Genomic DNA, 17,452 nt, shown 5'->3' with positions numbered 1-17,452 from the left:
CTGGGGATGAGATAGGACTACTACTGGTACTGGCTGTGGCTGGGATAGAGAGGCAGAGCGAGCATGCATGCGTGCGCAGTTTTCGGTTTTGTAGCACTTTCGTTTTTATTTGATAAATATTATGCGATTATGGAGTAACTAGACTTAAACGATTCATCTCGTGATTTACAGGTAAACTGTGCAATTAGTTTTTATTTTCGTCTATATTTAATACTTCATGCATGTGCCGCAAGATTCGATGTGATGGGGAATCTTGAAAAGATTTTGGTTTTTGGGGTGAACTAAACAAGGTCCCAGTGTCTGGACGGACCCTTGGTCAGAATCGCACGGATACGCGGGCAGGATAAAACGCACACGGGTCAGGCCGATTTGGCACGTCCACGTCGGCGAATGCGACTGCTTCAGTTGTTCAATGCAGGCACGGCTCTGCTCTGCTGACTTGATTTGAAAACAAAAAGACATTATTATTTGCGTGAAGGCCTCTCGCAGCCCAAGTGCCTCCGAGACCGGCCCCATAGAAAACGGGCCGTTCTGGAAGGAAGCTATCGTGTTGGAGTTATGGGCCGGGCCGGTAGAGGCTTACATGGAGAGAACATCCGCCGCCGCAAGCTACTCGCCGGACGCTCCACCCGCGCCGGCGCTGCTCCTAAAACCGCCCGGATTAAACCCTAGCAGCGATTCCTCTCCAGTCTCGTCTCCAGCAGTCCAGCTCGATCGCGATCGGCGACCAGCAGTAATCCATGGCCGCCCCCACTGCCGCGCCGCTCGACGAGGGCAAGGCGAAGAAAGTCCTTCGCCAGGTTCGCGACCCCGCCTTGTTTCCCCAGCTGCACAACTTTTTTTTTTCTTCCTCGTTTTCCCGTGCGATTCTTCTGAAAAGTACTGTGTCTGATATCGGATGCTCCAGGTGGAGTTCTACTTCAGCGACAGCAACCTCCCCCGCGACAAGTTCCTGCGGGAGACGGTCGAGCAGAGCGACGACGGATGTAACGCCCGCTTGCTCCATGTCCCTACTGTTTGGTTTTGTGGGCGAGCTGAGGCTGAATTTTCTGTTTTTTTTTGGCCAACTGTGCAGTGGTGAGCTTGCCCTTGATATGCTCCTTCTCGCGGATGAAGTCCCACCTGGGGCTGGATGCAGATGTGAAGGCCGAGACTCTCCCAGAGGAGACCGTGCTTGCGGTTGCTGAGGTGCTCCGCCGTTCTCCGGTCCTCCGTGTATCGGAGGATGGTAAGCCAATTCCTGCCCTTCCCTCACTTTCTTTCAGGAACTTTGGTTTAGTTCTGTCACATGCTAAACACCTGAGCTTTGTAGCAGAGATTTAATGTAAATCTTGCATTTCTCAATTTAGTTGATATTTTAGATTCCATTAAAAATTAAAAATATCGACAAATGTAGATCCCTTGAGCTTGAATTATGAACAAGTTGTGGCTAGCACTTGTATACATGGCTAACAGCCTTAAGATGATGCCTTGCCTTTGCTTGCACTTGATTGTGATCTCTGCTTTACGGATATTTTACGGGAAAGTGGATCTTAGTATGAGCTTTTATTATTGTAAGTCAAGGGACATGACGAATAGTTGATTTTAGAGGTGGATTGGAATGAATCTGAGTCGGTTCATTTCTACTGTACTTTAATTGCAGGAAAGAAGATTGGTAGAGCTAGTGAACTCTTGAAGCCAGATGAGATCATAGAACAAGTAGACTCTAGGACCATTGCTGTATCTCCACTTCCTTACAATGTAAAGCTGGAAGACGTCCAATCTTTTTTCACAAATTATGCAAAGGTGTGTTTTATCTATTTTCGTTCAAGTACTGCAGTTAATGTGCTACTGGTTGGTTAGGAAATGGATTGAATTAAATAGAAATACGATGTATAATAACCAACTGCATATGTTTCATTCAATTTGTTCAATATGGCAGATCAAGATTTTGAACTTGTAATAAAAAAGCAGCATGGTGAACTGCCTAAGCATAGGTCAATATAATTATCTGTTTTGCTTTGCCATGTCCCCTGTTCAGGTCCTTGACTGCATATTTCTGTTCTATTAGTATTCTTTTGCAGTATGGTTTGCTTCTGATGTGAAAGATATCTGGAGACTTTAAGAGTTATGATGCCCTTTTCAAGTTATATACTGTTAATCTGCAATGGAAGTAGAGGAATTGTGCATTTGTGTTGTGTAAATAACATAACATTTTTATGTGCCTCTGTATAAATTCATAGGTAAACAGCGTGAGACTTCCACGCAATATTGTCAACAAAAAACACTTCTGCGGGACAGCTTTGGTTGAGTTTTCTGAAGAAGAGGAAGCAAAAAGTATTATGGACAGTTCTTTAGTATTTGCAGGGGCAAATCTGGAAATAAGGCCAAAGTAAGGCACTTCTCTATTTGTACAAATAAAACATATGCTCATTAATGCCTTCATAAAATGATCTAGCTTCCTGCCTTTGGGAACTTCCTTTCCTTTCTCTTCATTGCCATTGGAATGTATTATGATAGGCTAACCATTTTCTAACTATTTTGAATCTAAGTGAACATTTTTATTCACACAGATTTTCTGTCCTGACTTCTTACGTTGTTGGTATTCTAACTCAGTGACATCTTTGATATTTTGACTGTTACTTGCCTGAATTATGAAGGAAGGAGTTTGATGCCGAACAGGAGTCCAAAAAAGAAGCATATGAAAAGGAACGCCCTAGAAAGGACAACCAGGATGAAGGGTGAGTATCTGTATCTTACAGCCTATTTGGTCAATTGTTATTATTTTTTTGTCTCTTATAGTCCTTGAAATTTGGTTGCAGCTATCCAAAAGGTCTAATTGTGGCCTTCAAATTGAAGAAGACCACGGTTGATTCTGTGGTGCAGCAAGATAACATAGATGAACGGAATGACTCTGCCACGAAATTAGAAGATTCCAGTTCCATGGAAAAACTCTCTGGCCAGGTGCCAGAGTCCACCCTTGAGAGCGATGGTACTAAGCAAGGGAAGTCCTCAGATGAAATTACCAAAGAGAAAGAACTAAACACTGCAGAAGCTACAGAATCTGAGAAGTGTATTGGTGATGCCCCGGTAGAAAGTGAGAAACATGGTGATAGTGAATCATTGAGCAGGGATGGCAAAAGCATTTCTGGCAATGTGAATGCGAAGAACCAAATATCAAGGGAGGATCTAAAAGAAGCATTCAAAAAATTTGGAACTGTTCGGGTAATGATAATTCATGCCACTTTCTGGATTTTGCTTCTGTTGGTTTAACAGTAATACTTCCATGTTATTGTCTTGAAGTGAAATGGTATGGGTTTCTTTTCACTTTTCTGGCCTATCAAAGTATACCGCTTTTTATAAATTCACCTATGCTCAACAAGTGTCGCTGAGGACTCAAATTTCAGTTCATGGAATACATGGATAAATTATGTGTTTGCCTTATCTTTTCTTTCCGTCTCGAATATGCAGGATAGCTGCATATCATTATATAAGGAATGAAAAGGTGTCTAGACGACTTATACAACCCCTAGTGGGTGAAATTTATTGTTTGCCAGAATAACTTGCACTTATGTGCTCTGCCTCTAATTAAGGCCTTGTTTAGTTCCCAAAAATTTTCAAGATTCCCTGTCACATTGAATCTTTGTACGCATGCATGGAGTATTAAATATAGACGAAAACAAAAAGTAATTACACAGTTTGCCTGTAATTTGAGAGACGGATCTTTTGAGCCTAGTTACTCCATAATTGGACAATAATTGTCACATACAAACGAAAGTGCTACAGTAGCCAAAAACAAAATTTTTCGCGCACTGAACAAGGCCTACTCCCTCCGTCCCAAAAAGAGTGTCGTTTTAGGTTTTCGTGCCACAAGTTTGACTCGATTTGTAGAAAATATGTGCAATATTTGTGTCTCTAAATAAATTTGTTAAAAAACTAGACTTAAAGATCTTTCCAATGATATTAATTATGTACTATAAATATTAATATTTTTTACTATATATTTAGTTAAAGTTATTTCTTGGGAAGCGCAAACGACACTTATTTTGGGACGGAGGGAGTAAGTGTTTTCTCCTATGCCATACATTTTCAAAACATTTTTAACCATGTGCCATCGAAGTCAGCCACCTTGCCAATAGCTTGCCTTTAAGTATATACAAAGACCATTTTTCTACCCTGCAAGTCTTGGGGCTTAACTGCGGTGCCCCTACTTGCCATTCTTTCATTTCTGTTCTCTCTATGCCTTTGGGTATTCTGCAAGTAACAATTATATAGACAGACTACCTGGCTGTATTTGTCCTGTCTTCTAGTTTGGTGCTGCTTGAAACTCCTCCCTCTCTCTTTTGTCCTTCCTGAATTCCTTCTCTTCTGTGTCTGACATCCTCAGGCTGCTAGATGGTAGCTCCTGATGATTAGCACGAGATGTGCTACCTGCTGCGGTGCTGTCTCACTGTTGCCCTTGCTGCTATAGTGCTATGCTTTACTGATCATGGTAGTGGCTGGAGGCCATTTAGGGAGTTGGATGCTTGTTTTTCTCGAAAATTCTGACATGCTTAATGGCTGTGCGGATGCAAAATTATGACTCTTCTGGCATGGAGAACATGTTTGAAAGAAAGATGGGGTGGTAGTAGTAGGCACGTTTTCACTGGCAGGCATGTCAGGGAACTGAGTTATTTGGTGCTAGTTGATGATGAATCACCTCCCTGCCACACCAGTTACCAAAACTCTCCTGGTTGTTCCAGAAAAAAGTATTGGTGCCGGTTAAGAACTTTCTTTAATGATACATATACTTTCCTTTGCCTTTCAAAATGCTGTAACTTTAGGATCAATTGGTTATTTACTGGCAAATGTTCTGAAATTTCGTTAACGGAAACCTCACAATTTACGGCCACGATTCTACTCAATGGAACTTCATATTTGAATACCAATTACCGAGTAATGACTTGTATTCTTCGTCTTCTTTATCTTCAGCACTTGTTGATATGATATATTTTGTTTAAATATGTTTCTTCGTGAAGTATGTGGACTTCAGCATCGGGGATGATTCAGGATACCTTCGCTTTGAAGATTCTAAGGCAGCTGAAAAGGCCCGCATGTCTGCTGTACTTGCTGATGAAGGTGGCTTCATAATTAAAGACCACATTGTTACTTTGGAGCCCGTGACTGGTAAGAGCAGCAGCTGTTCTTTATAGGCTTTGACTTTTTGAATCTTGAATTTAATTTATTCTGTTACAAGTTGTTGATCTAGTAACATATTAGGGTCCTTGTAGTCATTTAGGAGCTCAAAGAGCAAAATTTTGTCCACCAGTTTCTGTTCTGTTGTTTTTGTAAGTCGAATAAAATTTTGATGCTATGGAATTATTTTTTTTTTCAGACAAATCAGAATCATTTTCTTGCCTTCATATTTATAAAGATATTATTGACAGAGTTAATTTGGCTTTATCCATTCTAGGAACACACTTTTATTTTACCAGAAGGGGGGGGATAGTTACTAGCACAGATAAAGTTTTTCTTTTCTTTGCATGTGGTTTTCTTCTCATAGCTTATTAATAAATATATTGAATAACATCCTGGCTGTAGAAGTTGTTATCCTCTTTATGCTGGTATACTTGGTGGGATCAGTTTTCATCGATGTTTGGCAATGATAACTGAATGCACCGGATATGAATTATATTTTCAGATCTTAGGTAGTACCTTTCTGTTTTGGCAGGTGAAGCTGAGAAGGATTATTGGAACAGAATTCGCGGTATTCAAGGAAAGTACAAGGATAGTAGAAGCTACAAGGGAAGGTATTAGTGTGTTCTCGGTCAACTCTGTTTGGTTTTATCTCTGTCTTGTTTGCGCTGTATTATGTCAGGAAGTTCACAAAAGAACCTTCCATGGGCTTCATGATATGTTTAACCAATTCTCCTCATGGAAGCTGACACCTTGTTTACTTAATATAATTACCTGGGATAACTGTTGAAGTTGACACCACAGACACCTTATTTACTCAGTATAATCGATTTAGAGTACATTGCAGTTTTTGTCCCTTTATTACACTCTTAAACTAGACCTTTGAGGAACTAGGTGGCTTTATGTTAAAAAGATGCACCCAAATTTGCCTCGATGAGGACTTGTAATTGAACATTGTTTTGGTGTACATCTATACACCTTCAGTCCTCAGCCAGCTGAGGCTCAACTTCCTTAAAATTACAGTTTTGTTTGTTAAAATTACAGGTATGTTCATATAAAACTAGGGGCACCACTTTCAAGTGAAAGCCCTTGGGTTTCTGCTCTTAAATTTTGCAGACCCAACAAGGTCTTCAAAATCCAAACTTCACTTCCGTTTCTATACTAGAAAGTGTTGTGATCTGGCAGTTTTGCACAAGGGGCCTTGCTGCAATTTCTTATTTAGTTGTGTGAATAGTCTTACTTATATAGGGCCGACACCATCTTCAACAAGAGCTGTCTTTACCTTTCTTTGGAAGATAACGGGGCTTAAATATTCTTTTTCTTGGTAATTTCTAGGGCTTTAAAGAACCAGAGAGGAGGAAAGCATTTCAATGGGAAGCGAGATAGAAACCCCGATTCGGAGAAGAATTCTAACAAGGCCCAGAAGGTTGAAGCTGCTGCGTGAAGTTAACTTAGGTACCTTAGCTCGACTTGAGAAGTAACATGTTATGCCAGCATGATCGACTTCACTAGTCTCTAAGTTTGGCTATCATTTTTATTTTGGTCGTTTTGCCACCTTACTCGATGTTTATCTCTATGCTATAATCCTTTTGTAATGGCTTTACTGTGTTATGGGGTCACCCAATGGCGTGTAAATTGAACGCACCAAGTTTAGGCTTCCCTTACGAAACTGTATAGCCTTTCTATTCTTCCACTAGCAAATTTGCCCACTTGTCTCGATTATGTGATGTCTCTTGATCAGAGGGTCTCTACCTGTGTTTTCATATCTATAGATAAGTATGACTCCGAGTCAGCTTTGAAGACCATATCGCGAATGATGCACATAGAAGTAGTATAGAACAGGAGGTCTAGGCCTGACACCCACATGTGGATCACGTATTTTCGTATTGAGCACTCGAGCAATTCTCACAAATGAATACATTCTTGAAGATTCTTTTGAAATAGTATCATCTTATATAGATGATTGTGCAAATGTAGGTGCTAGTTACAGAAAATTGCAAAAATAACATATTACCAGCTCTTACGAAGCCGGTATTGGATTAATCGGCAAATGGGGAGCCGATATGTACTCAGGCAGCCTAAGAGCCGATAAGTTATGCCACGTAAGTCAATTGTTGTTCACATATGACTACTTTGCGACATACCTATTGGTTTTCCAATTGCCGACATGCCTATTAACAATCAATTGTAAAACTAATAGTCCTATCGGTATTCCAATTGGCGATAAATCTATTAGGTTATGAATCGCATATCAGTCTTCCAATATGAATCGCCCATCGGTCTTTCAATTGGTGATAAGCCTTATTTGGTTATGAATCTCCCTCCACTAAGGTGTGATTCCCTCCTTTATAAAAAAAATTGTGATTAATACATAGCCCACTTGTCTCTCTCACAAACTTTTCTGGTTCTTGTGTCTGAGCCGGTTGTAAGCTTAGAGTCTGCTTCTACAACTCTGGTCGGCAGCTCCCTTTAAGACTAAACTGGTTTTAGACTTGTGCTTTGGCGTGAGGTAGACGAGAGGATTTTTTTAATGCTTTGGCGTGAGGCAGACGAGAGGATTTTTTTCAACGCTTAGACAAACTGCACCTCCTCGGGTCAACAAATCCGCCCCTCGTGCGGGTTTGAACTTGCACTATGTAAAACCAAAGATAATCTGCATTGCTCATCAGTGTTGCAACAACCGGCAATAGAATCAAGAACCAGAACAAAGCCTGTAACAAAAGCTTTTGTATATGTACAGTAAGGTAAACAAAGCCTGCAACAATACAGTATATACAAAAGCTTGTAACAGTATATGGTCACTGCATTATGATTTAGGCCTACATATGTAGATATCTGGAGGACTCGCAGGTGCAGCGACTGTTCGTACCAGACTACCAGCTGACGCGAGCGGTGAGAGGAGCAGAAGCATTAGGAGGCGAGTGAAACCAGTCGTCCTCCGCGGTGGCGTGAAGCAGCCTGCCCGCCGGCCGGCCGGCGGCGTGCGGTGGCGAATCGATGCGCCTCCCGCCCGGCGTCTGCGACTGCGAGTGACTCTGGACCATACAAGTCAACAGGCTCCCAATGGGCCGGACGCACGTGACTGGAAGCCCATTAGTAGAACACGGCCTAGTTCCGCTTTCTTGGCTACGGCTCAAGTTGCCCGCCCCCAACCGCAGCCGTTTAGTTGCGTTTGCTGCAGTCTTTGTCTTGCTGAGGCGCGTTTTGTACCACATCACCTAGCCAGGGCGGAGCGTGGAGGGACGGAGCTATAGAAGATGGGTCAGGGCGCCCTTTGAACTCATACCTTTCTCGGCCTTTTGGCTAAGGCCTTGTTTAGTTTGGGAAAAGTTTTGGATTTTGCCACTGTAGCATTTTCGTTTGTTTGTGGCAAATATTATCCAATCATAGACTAATTAGGATCAAAAGATTCGTCTCGTAATTTACAGGTAAACTGTGTAATTAGTTTTTGTTTTCGTCTATATTTAATGCTTCATGCATGTGCCGAAAGATTCGATGTGATGGGGAATCTTGAAAAATTTCGGGAACTAAACAAGGCCTAAGATCAAGTGTAGTATTTGTTCTTATCAGTTTGATATCTGATATGTGGGTCATGTGCCTACTTTGATATTAAATTTATTTTTTGTGGGGGAGGGCCCAACACAGTGGCTCCCTCGCGCGTCGCGCACCCCAACCAAAGCCAAAAATGCAAAATTTTAGCTGGACCCGCCCCTGTTGTTTGGCCTGACTGTTGCCCCTCCTTTTGGGCCATCGTCTACGGCGAAACTGTGCCTTTTGACCCGTCCATTGTTTTGAGCGGTTTTCTTCATCAATACAAAAAGAACCGATGATGAAGAAAGCATTTCCCCTCCAGGATCAACTCATGATGAATCTTGAACAGCGCACACTCGTGTTCTGTGACCCGCTGTCGACCGGAGTCAGCTTTCCGTGTGCGTGTTAAAATTAAAAACCACAGCTGAGCTAGCTGGCTCGGCACGTTAGTGTCACGTTCACTAACAAACAGCAATTTAAAGCGGCAAGTGGGACGACTTCGAGTCGTTGTCGCCCCCGGTGAACGGCCGCACCAATCGTTTGACCACTTCAGCCTTCATGTAACTTTTTGATCAACGGGGCGTGCAGCATTTGACCTGCTACATGCACACTAGCTAAGCTAGCATCGAACTCCAACTCTCCAAGCAAGAAGAGACACAGCGACGACGCAAGGATGAGCTCGGTGGCAATGGCAATACTCATCGGCACGCACCTCCTGCTACGGCTAACGTGCTTACTGGGAAGCAGTGTGCCGCGAGTGTCCGGGAGGGATTCTGGATTCGCCGGCGCCGGCGCCGGCGGCGCCCCCGGAGGCGGAGGGATCTTGTCTGTCCCTTCAGCTGATTCCCTTGCTCACTGCCCCACCCGCTGCGGCGACGCCGAGTTCCTCTACCCGTTCGGCACCGAGCCCGGCTGCTTCCGCCAGGGCTTCGAGCTCACCTGCGACAACACCACGCAGCCTCCCAAGCTCTTCTGGGCCAACAGCAGCAGCACCCAGATGCTTGGCACGGACAGGACAGACCACTACTTCGCCTACGCCTCGATCGGCTTCAGTATCGCCGTCACGCCAGGTACGACGAGCACCTACACCAGGTCCTGGGAGTCGCCGGCCAAGGGCTTCGCCATAGACTCTGACACCCGCATGTACCTCGTTGGTTGCGACGTCGAGGTCGTCCTGTTCGACGCCGGGACGAACCTGACCATTGGTTCTTGCTCGAGTTCCTGCCCGGCCGACAGGGCGACCATGGCCATGGGTATGGCCCCTATGGAGCCCGAGAACAATTGCAATGGGTTCGGCTGCTGCAGCATCGCCTTGCCAGAGTACCTCCAAGGCTTTCGGTTCACGCTGTCGAGTAGGGATGCTGCTGGTTCTTCGTCTTCCTCCAGTACTGCAAAGGTTTTCTTGACTGAAGATTATGGATTCAACACGAGCGACCTTTACTCGAGCTGGATAGACCAAAGCAGCAGTGTGCAAACAAGCTTGGAGATTTTCGCAACGGACCAACCAAGTTGTGAAATCGCGTCTGCGAATAAGGAAACCTTTGCATGTAGCGCCGGCAGCTTATGCCAGACGGGAGAGTGGGGCGGTTACTTCTGTTACTGCAATCCTCGTGTAAGTGGCAATCCCTACATTTTGGATGGCTGCATCGAAGGTTCGTGACACTGCCCAAATCTTAATTAATTACTTCAATGAAACAACTAGAACCTCGTAATAATATTATAGTTGCACATAATAATTTGGAAAATCTTAGGTCCCAGTTGGTACAGCTTCAAGCGGCTTCAGCTCTAGCTTCAAGCCACTATTTTTATCTTCAATAGTTTTGGCTCCTCCACGCACTATGCAGCAAGGAGTGAGTCACAACCATTTGAAGCTATGCCGAACAGGGCCTTAATGTTTGAAACATGTCTCCTCTCGTTTATCCCCAATAACCATCTATCTATGGTGTATAACTTCTTTCTTCTTTATTTTTGGAGCAGGTTATGATCCCATTCCTAAAGAAAACTGTAAGAGGTCATGTGGAAACATGTCCATCCCTTTCCCTTTTGGATTAGAAGAACGTTGCACTGCACAACAGAAATTTCGACTTAGCTGTGTGTCGAATAAGTTTGTTGTTCTTGACCGAGGAGACGGGACAAATTATATGGTGACCAAATTGTCAGTCAATGATGGATACCTGAGTGTAACCAGCATGCTGAATGATTCAAGCAGCAACAATGACCAGGTGGTGGTAGTTCATACCTCCGATGGCGACTTCGATTACAGGTTACCAAACGAAGCCATGAGGGGTTTTATTGAATTCTCCCAAGAATTTGATATCAGGATGAGCTGGGCTGTTTCCAACTTAACCTGTGCAACAGCCTCACAGAGGAATAACACTTATGCTTGTGTCAGCGCCCACAGCGAATGTGTTAATGTCACCCATGGGACGCTATACCTAGGGTATCGTTGCAAGTGCTCGCGAGGCTTTGATGGGAATCCATATGTCAAGGGCCTAGATGGTTGTACAGGTATGGTCTCTCTCTCTCTCTCTCTAAAAAAAAGAATACTTTGGAACACTTGAACTTCATAGGAATTTCAAACAAGAGTCATGATGAACAACGTTTCACCAGGGTGTGAACCTTAGTATATATATTCACTCATAAATTAAGATGCAGGGAAGAATAAAATTGACTTCACTATTTAAAATTTTAAATTGACAATGACTTAAGGCTAAATATTATGCTACTAATAAACAGTGCTCCACTAGCAATGATAATTACCTCTGATAAGGAGTGAATTTATAGATTTTGAGCCTATGAAAGGGTTTTTTTTGTTATTGTTTTGTTTTCATACAAATAAAGATCAATTTAACTAGAATTCTGAACCTTCCTGACAGATTGAGTTCCTAGCTTTTTTCATACATACACACTCCATAAGTAAATGCTAGATCCTGGAGCAATCAGAAAAATCAAAATAAAAAAACGTTCCTCGAGCATATACACATGCATCTCTAAACAAAGATTTGTGCAGCCCCAGCACATTGATGTCAAAGAACCTGATGATGGCTCACTTGATTCCAATTTATTTGCAGACATTGATGAGTGCTTAGAGCCAAATGATTGCAATGGGGTGTGCCATAATACTCTTGGAGGATATTATTGCACTAGTTGTCCTCATGGTAAAGTGTTTGAACCAACAAAAAGGAACTGTGTCACGACAGCTAAGCAGCACAGTCTTCTTTTAGGTGAGTTCCATATATCAACATCTCAATTACCAAAATGCATTTGTTCAAAGAAGTTGGTAAATATAGGATGGTCTTGTTGTGGAATTAATGGCATTGGATATATGCAACAAAATCTTGTATGTAGGTGTTACAATTGGAATTGGTTCTGGTCTTGGCTCCATAATTTTTGTACTCTGTGCAATTGTAATTGCTAGAAAATGGAAGCAAGGCTTGCAGAAGAGAATCCGAAGAGCATACTTCAAGAAAAATCAAGGTCTATTGTTGGAGCAACTAGTATCTGACAAAAGCACCACAAACAAAACAAAGATATTCTCCTTAGAGGAACTAGAGAAAGCCACCAATAACTTTGATGCTACTCGTGTCCTTGGCCGTGGAGGACATGGAACTGTCTATAAAGGTATTCTGTCTGATCAGAATGTGGTAGCCATTAAAAGGTCCAAAATTATGGAGCAAACCGAGATAGATCAATTTATCAATGAGGTTGCCATCTTGTCTCAAATCATCCATCGGAATGTGGTGAAACTTTTTGGTTGCTGCTTGGAAACTGAGGTGCCCTTGCTCGTATATGAGTTCATATCTAATGGCACATTATACAGCCTTCTTCACACTAATGTTGGTGATAAATGCTTGCTGTCATGGGATGATCGCACTAGGATTGCGGTTGAATCATCAGGGGCTCTTGCTTATTTGCACTCTGCTGCTACAATCCCAATTTTCCATAGAGATGTGAAATCATCCAATATTCTCTTGGATGCCGCCTTAACCACAAAGGTTTCTGATTTTGGTGCTTCAAGATCTATCTCACTCGACGAGACTCATGTGGTAACAATTGTCCAAGGCACATTCGGTTACCTAGATCCAGAATATTACAATACTGGCCGGCTAACTGAGAAGAGTGACGTATATAGTTTCGGAGTGATTATTGTGGAGCTCCTAACAAGGAAGAAACCAGTTTTTATTGACGACGCCGGTATGAAACAAAGCTTGGCTCATTACTTCATCGAAGGACTTCAAGAAGGAGCCCTTATGGAAATAATAGATCAACAGATTTTGGAAGAGGCTGACCAAGGAGAAATCGATGATATCGCCTTACTCGCACAAGCATGCTTGAGGACGAAAGGAGTAGAGAGGCCAACTATGAAAGAAGTAGAGATGAAATTGCAGCTCCTAAGGACAGGGAGGCTAAAAAAAAGATACCATTCACTGGTAAATAATGGTGAGCCTGAGCATTTGCTGTGCCCATCACATGCTAGAAACTCCCATGCACGGCTCGATCTTGCCAATGCTACTCGTTTGCCTTATGAAGAGACCTCTCGCGGCTACAGCCTAGAGAAAGAGTTTGCATCCTCAATCAGTTTGCCACGCTAGCTATGAGATACATGTATATATATATGTATGGTCAAAACAATAGAATCCAAACAAGTACTTGCTATGCACCCGAGCTGTTTCACATTTTCAGTCTGCTCCCATTAGATAAGATCGAGTATGCAGTATACCATCTGGTTGTAATATAGTGTACTTTTGGCCCAAGTTTAGAATTGGTGATGAATATATTTGCATGGCAGAGCATCTCAGTTGTGTTTGTGTGTGCTTGATTAATGATTATATATCTTTGTGATGGGTGTGCACAGTATCTTTTCATCTCATGAGCATTCAGCCTCCGGTTCCGGTTGCGTGATGCATGGGAGCATGAGAGCTATATATCTTTCTGTTAGAGGATCATTAGAATATACTTATATCATAATGTCATCTTAGCTGCTACTCTGAGTACTTGCAAGCCCAGGTCCCTGGAAAATGTACACGGACCGCACGCTGCCGCCAAAATGTTGATCAGACTAGGGCCTCAGCTGGTTTGCCAGGCCGACAACCCAAAGCGCTCGGCCCGAGCCTAGTGGATCACGCCAGACGCAGCCCAAATGGAACCGTCGCTCTCGGGCACAGGTGATGTTTCCGGTGGCCGGGTGGGCTAGTTGGTTCTTCCCCCCGATCCGTCGCGTCGCTCTCGGGCTGTCACTCGTGACACGCCGGCGGTCTCAGACTCTCAGGCAGCCAAGCCACCTAACCACCTTTGTATTTGCAGGTAACAAGCTTGATTGGGCAGCCATGGCGGCTAAGTTAGCAAAGAAAGCGACAATGTCAAAAGTAGTATTAATGTGAGTTGATCTAGGTGGAAGGTTTCTTATCCCCTCCATCCAAATTTCTCAACCCCTGGAGGTCTTGTTTGTTTCATCCTTAGACCAAGAGAATCAGGGGGGATTGAGAGGATTAAATTCACTGCAAATCAAAATCCTTCTCAATCATATGTCATTTTTTGAGCCTTAATCTCCATGGTTTAGGGATCAAACAAAAAAGGTGTTCTGGGTAGAATATCCCAAAGTTATTGCATTAATAAAAATACACTATGGGTCAAAAAGAATATTCCGGACTGTGGGTCCTTTTTTATGAGCTAGAATTCAAGCCTTGAATTTTGAACAATAGTTAAATTCTCCTTGCATTTGAACGGGTAAGGCTGTGCTCGTTGTTATGGATTAGTGCCCTAGAATCATACTAACCAAAATTGCTAGTGTAAATTCGAGCCTTGAATTTTTAGTAGTTAAATTTTCCCTGCATTTGAACTGGTTCGGTTATGAATTGGTGCCCTGAAATCATTCGAACCAAAATTCTTAGTGTAATTTATATAGCCAGTGTTTATTATGAACAATTCCTACCTAGATTTACCTCTAACCAAACAAGCTCTATTCAATTCATAGTCTATTTATTTAAGTTTATCTCCTAAATCTTTAAAAACATTTAATAATATTTTTCTTTTATAATAAATCAACAAACAAAGCGAGACAAACCACCTGTCAATTTGCGCTCCCCAACTCTAAGATCCAAGATCCAACCGTCGCCAAATCATGTTGGCAAAGTAACATGGCATCACCGATCTGGTCCTGATCAAGACCACATGCGGATGCTGTTGTCCCCATCAGAGCCCTCGAATTCACGTGCCTTCGAGAGGAAAATAAAAAAAATCGTCAGACCACATCACACACCTCTCTGCCTGGGCCCCTTCCTGTTGGGCCCCATGCCCTTGTCTCGATCTCGACAAGTTTATCACAATGCCACGCGGAAACGCCAAGTCTCTTCTGTAAATCTGGATTCCTTTCACGCCGCCACTCTCCCCTCTTCTGTGAATTCCTTCTCTCTTCGCCGTTGTCGCTCCTGCCTGCCTCGGCGCATCGCGTCGCTGGAGAGGGATAGCACAGCGCCTCCCCCCATCCCTCCTGAGCCTCCTCCATTCCCAGATGTAAGTATTGCCGTGAATCTTGCAAAGGGTTGGTTCCGTTGCGGCCATCTTTTTGCTGTTTCTGATTTTCTTCCTGATCGGTTGCCTGAATCTTCGCCAAGACCTGAAATTCGAGAGTTGTAGGAAGTTTAGAACACGAGTCGAGTATCAAGCACTACTTTGCAAGATCCGCGCTGCATAATACAATTTCGTAGTTTTTCCTCCGTTGCTGAATCTTCCCCATTGATTTGCTATGCAGAAATATCATCCTTTTGCATCTGATTGAGCTGTTTCTGTGGCTGTGCAAGAGAACATTATTTAGTTGTACACACAAACAAAAAGTGGGAGTATTTTCCAGAGTTTAGAAGAGGGCTGTTTGTGAGCACTGAAGGCAGAGAAAGGCAAAAAGCTTTAGCAGCGGCAATGCTCTGGTCAATGGACCCGCAGGTGACCGTCCATGGGGACTGGGTGTCAGCCGTGGTGCCGCTGATGAAGCTGCTGTGCCTGGCGGTCATCGGCCTGCTCCTCGCCAACCCTCGGGTTCAGGTCGTGCCCAGGGCCACCTTCAAGCTGCTGAGCAAGCTCGTCTTCGCGCTCTTCCTCCCCTGCCTCATCTTCGTCCACCTCGGCAAGTCGGTCACCATAGACAACGTCCTGCACTGGTGGTTCATCCCTGTCAACGTGCTCATCAGCACTGCCATCGGGTGCGTTCTTGGGTACATCGTGGCCCTGATCTGCCGCCCGCCGCCGCACCTGTTCCGGTTCACGGTGATCATGACCGGTTTTGGCAACACGGGGAACCTCCCGATTGCGATCATCGGGTCGGTCTGCCATACCAATGATCATCCCTTCGGTCCTGGATGTGACACCATGGGTATCGCTTATGTCTCGTTCGCACAGTGGGTTGCAGTTATTCTTGTGTACACTTTGGTCTACCACATGATGGAGCCACCGATGCAGTTCTATGAGATTGTTGGTGAGGGGAATGAGATACAGCAAGAACCTGAACAGATCAGCAGCAACTACAGTAGATCTCTGCTTCATGAGGCGGAGTGGCCAGGGATGGTTGACAAAGTAACTGAGCATTCAAAGACACCATTCATTGCAAGAGTTTTCATGAGCATTTCAGGTTCCTCACAGAATACATTTCCTGAAATTGATTTTACTGAAGAAGGAACTTCTGGTGCTGGACCTAGCAGCCCTAAGTCGCTCAGATGTTTGGCAGAGCCAAGAGTGGTCAGGAGGATCAGGGTTGTAGCTGAGAAGACTCCAATTCAGCACGTCCTTCAGCCACCGACAATCGCCTCTTTACTTGCCATTATCATTGGCATGGTTCCTGTCTTGAAAGATTTTGTGTTTGGGGCTGATGCACCGCTCTCATTCTTCACTGACAGTTTGGAAATCCTAGCTGCTGCTGTGGTTCCATCAGTGATGTTAATTCTAGGAGGCATGCTTGCGGAAGGCCCAAAAGATAATGCCTTGGGCATGAGGACTATCATCGGTATAATTGTGGCCAGGCTTTTGGTTCTCCCATGCATTGGCATTGGTGTTGTGACCCTAGCAGACAAGTTGCATCTACTCGTTGAGCAAAACCATATGTACCGCTTTGTGCTTTCCCTCCAGTACTCCACACCAAGTGCTATCCTGCTTGGAGCAATTGCCAGTCTCAGAGGCTATGGTGTTAAGGAAGCATCCGCCCTTCTATTCTGGCAGCATATTTGTGCAGTGTTCTCTCTTTCCCTCTACCTGATTGTATACTTCAAGTTGTTTTCTTTCATTTGAAGACAGCGCCCATCCATCCAATTCTGGCATATATACATAGCAATCATTTCGGGACGGCGGTGGCTCAGAAATAGGATACTAGAAGAATGGGTTTTTGGTCATGTCCCCTATCAGTCAGAAGTGTTTATAATTTGGTAGTTATTTAAATTTCAGTTGCCTATATTGTTTGCGAACAAGAGATACAGTTATTTTTTCTGTTCATTTCAGTCAATATATTGATGTGCATTTCATGATACTATTGTTGTATGCAAATCATTACCTGGATAAAATTAGTAGAACAAGATAGTAGTGAATAACATTGTTGTCTGATGCTTAATACTATATCAAGATGATTACTGTTCAGTCTTCTCGTGGAGGACCCAAACCAGCAGGCGACCTTGCTATCTGACATCAAGGATGTGATTCATTTGTGTGTCAATTGACTTTGCATTCCTCATTCTTTCTCATGGTACATTGTCCAGAAAAGCAGTCATGTTCTCTGGACAAAATACTC

The 17,452-nt window shown here is 43.5% G+C and overlaps 3 protein-coding genes across 3 annotated transcripts; all 3 read left to right on the top strand.

Moving 5' to 3' along the window:
- Positions 622 to 6,891, top strand: LOC8059667 (la protein 1). The gene is made up of 10 exons (XM_002454112.2): positions 622 to 800; positions 908 to 986; positions 1,076 to 1,228; positions 1,643 to 1,785; positions 2,223 to 2,371; positions 2,640 to 2,720; positions 2,802 to 3,204; positions 4,998 to 5,145; positions 5,690 to 5,768; positions 6,490 to 6,891. Exons 1-10 carry the CDS (start codon positions 741 to 743, stop codon positions 6,596 to 6,598), a joined length of 1,404 nt encoding a protein of 467 aa, XP_002454157.1. The 5' UTR covers positions 622 to 740; the 3' UTR covers positions 6,599 to 6,891.
- On the top strand, positions 8,588 to 13,471 carry LOC8059666 (wall-associated receptor kinase 5). The gene is made up of 4 exons (XM_002454111.2): positions 8,588 to 10,337; positions 10,663 to 11,193; positions 11,757 to 11,909; positions 12,034 to 13,471. The coding sequence occupies exons 1-4, from the start codon at positions 9,359 to 9,361 to the stop codon at positions 13,275 to 13,277; spliced, it is 2,907 nt and encodes a 968-aa protein (XP_002454156.2). The 5' UTR covers positions 8,588 to 9,358; the 3' UTR covers positions 13,278 to 13,471.
- Positions 15,014 to 17,251, top strand: LOC8072447 (protein PIN-LIKES 2). Its single transcript, XM_002454110.2, has 2 exons — positions 15,014 to 15,198; positions 15,437 to 17,251. The coding sequence occupies exon 2, from the start codon at positions 15,601 to 15,603 to the stop codon at positions 16,957 to 16,959; it is 1,359 nt and encodes a 452-aa protein (XP_002454155.1). The 5' UTR covers positions 15,014 to 15,198; positions 15,437 to 15,600; the 3' UTR covers positions 16,960 to 17,251.

The sequence above is a fragment of the Sorghum bicolor genome, chromosome 4 (genome assembly GCF_000003195.3).
Source record: "Sorghum bicolor cultivar BTx623 chromosome 4, Sorghum_bicolor_NCBIv3, whole genome shotgun sequence".
NCBI lineage: Eukaryota > Viridiplantae > Streptophyta > Magnoliopsida > Poales > Poaceae > Sorghum > Sorghum bicolor.
Note: the sequence above shows the minus strand (reverse complement) of the source record. Positions and strands in the feature narration are given on the sequence as shown.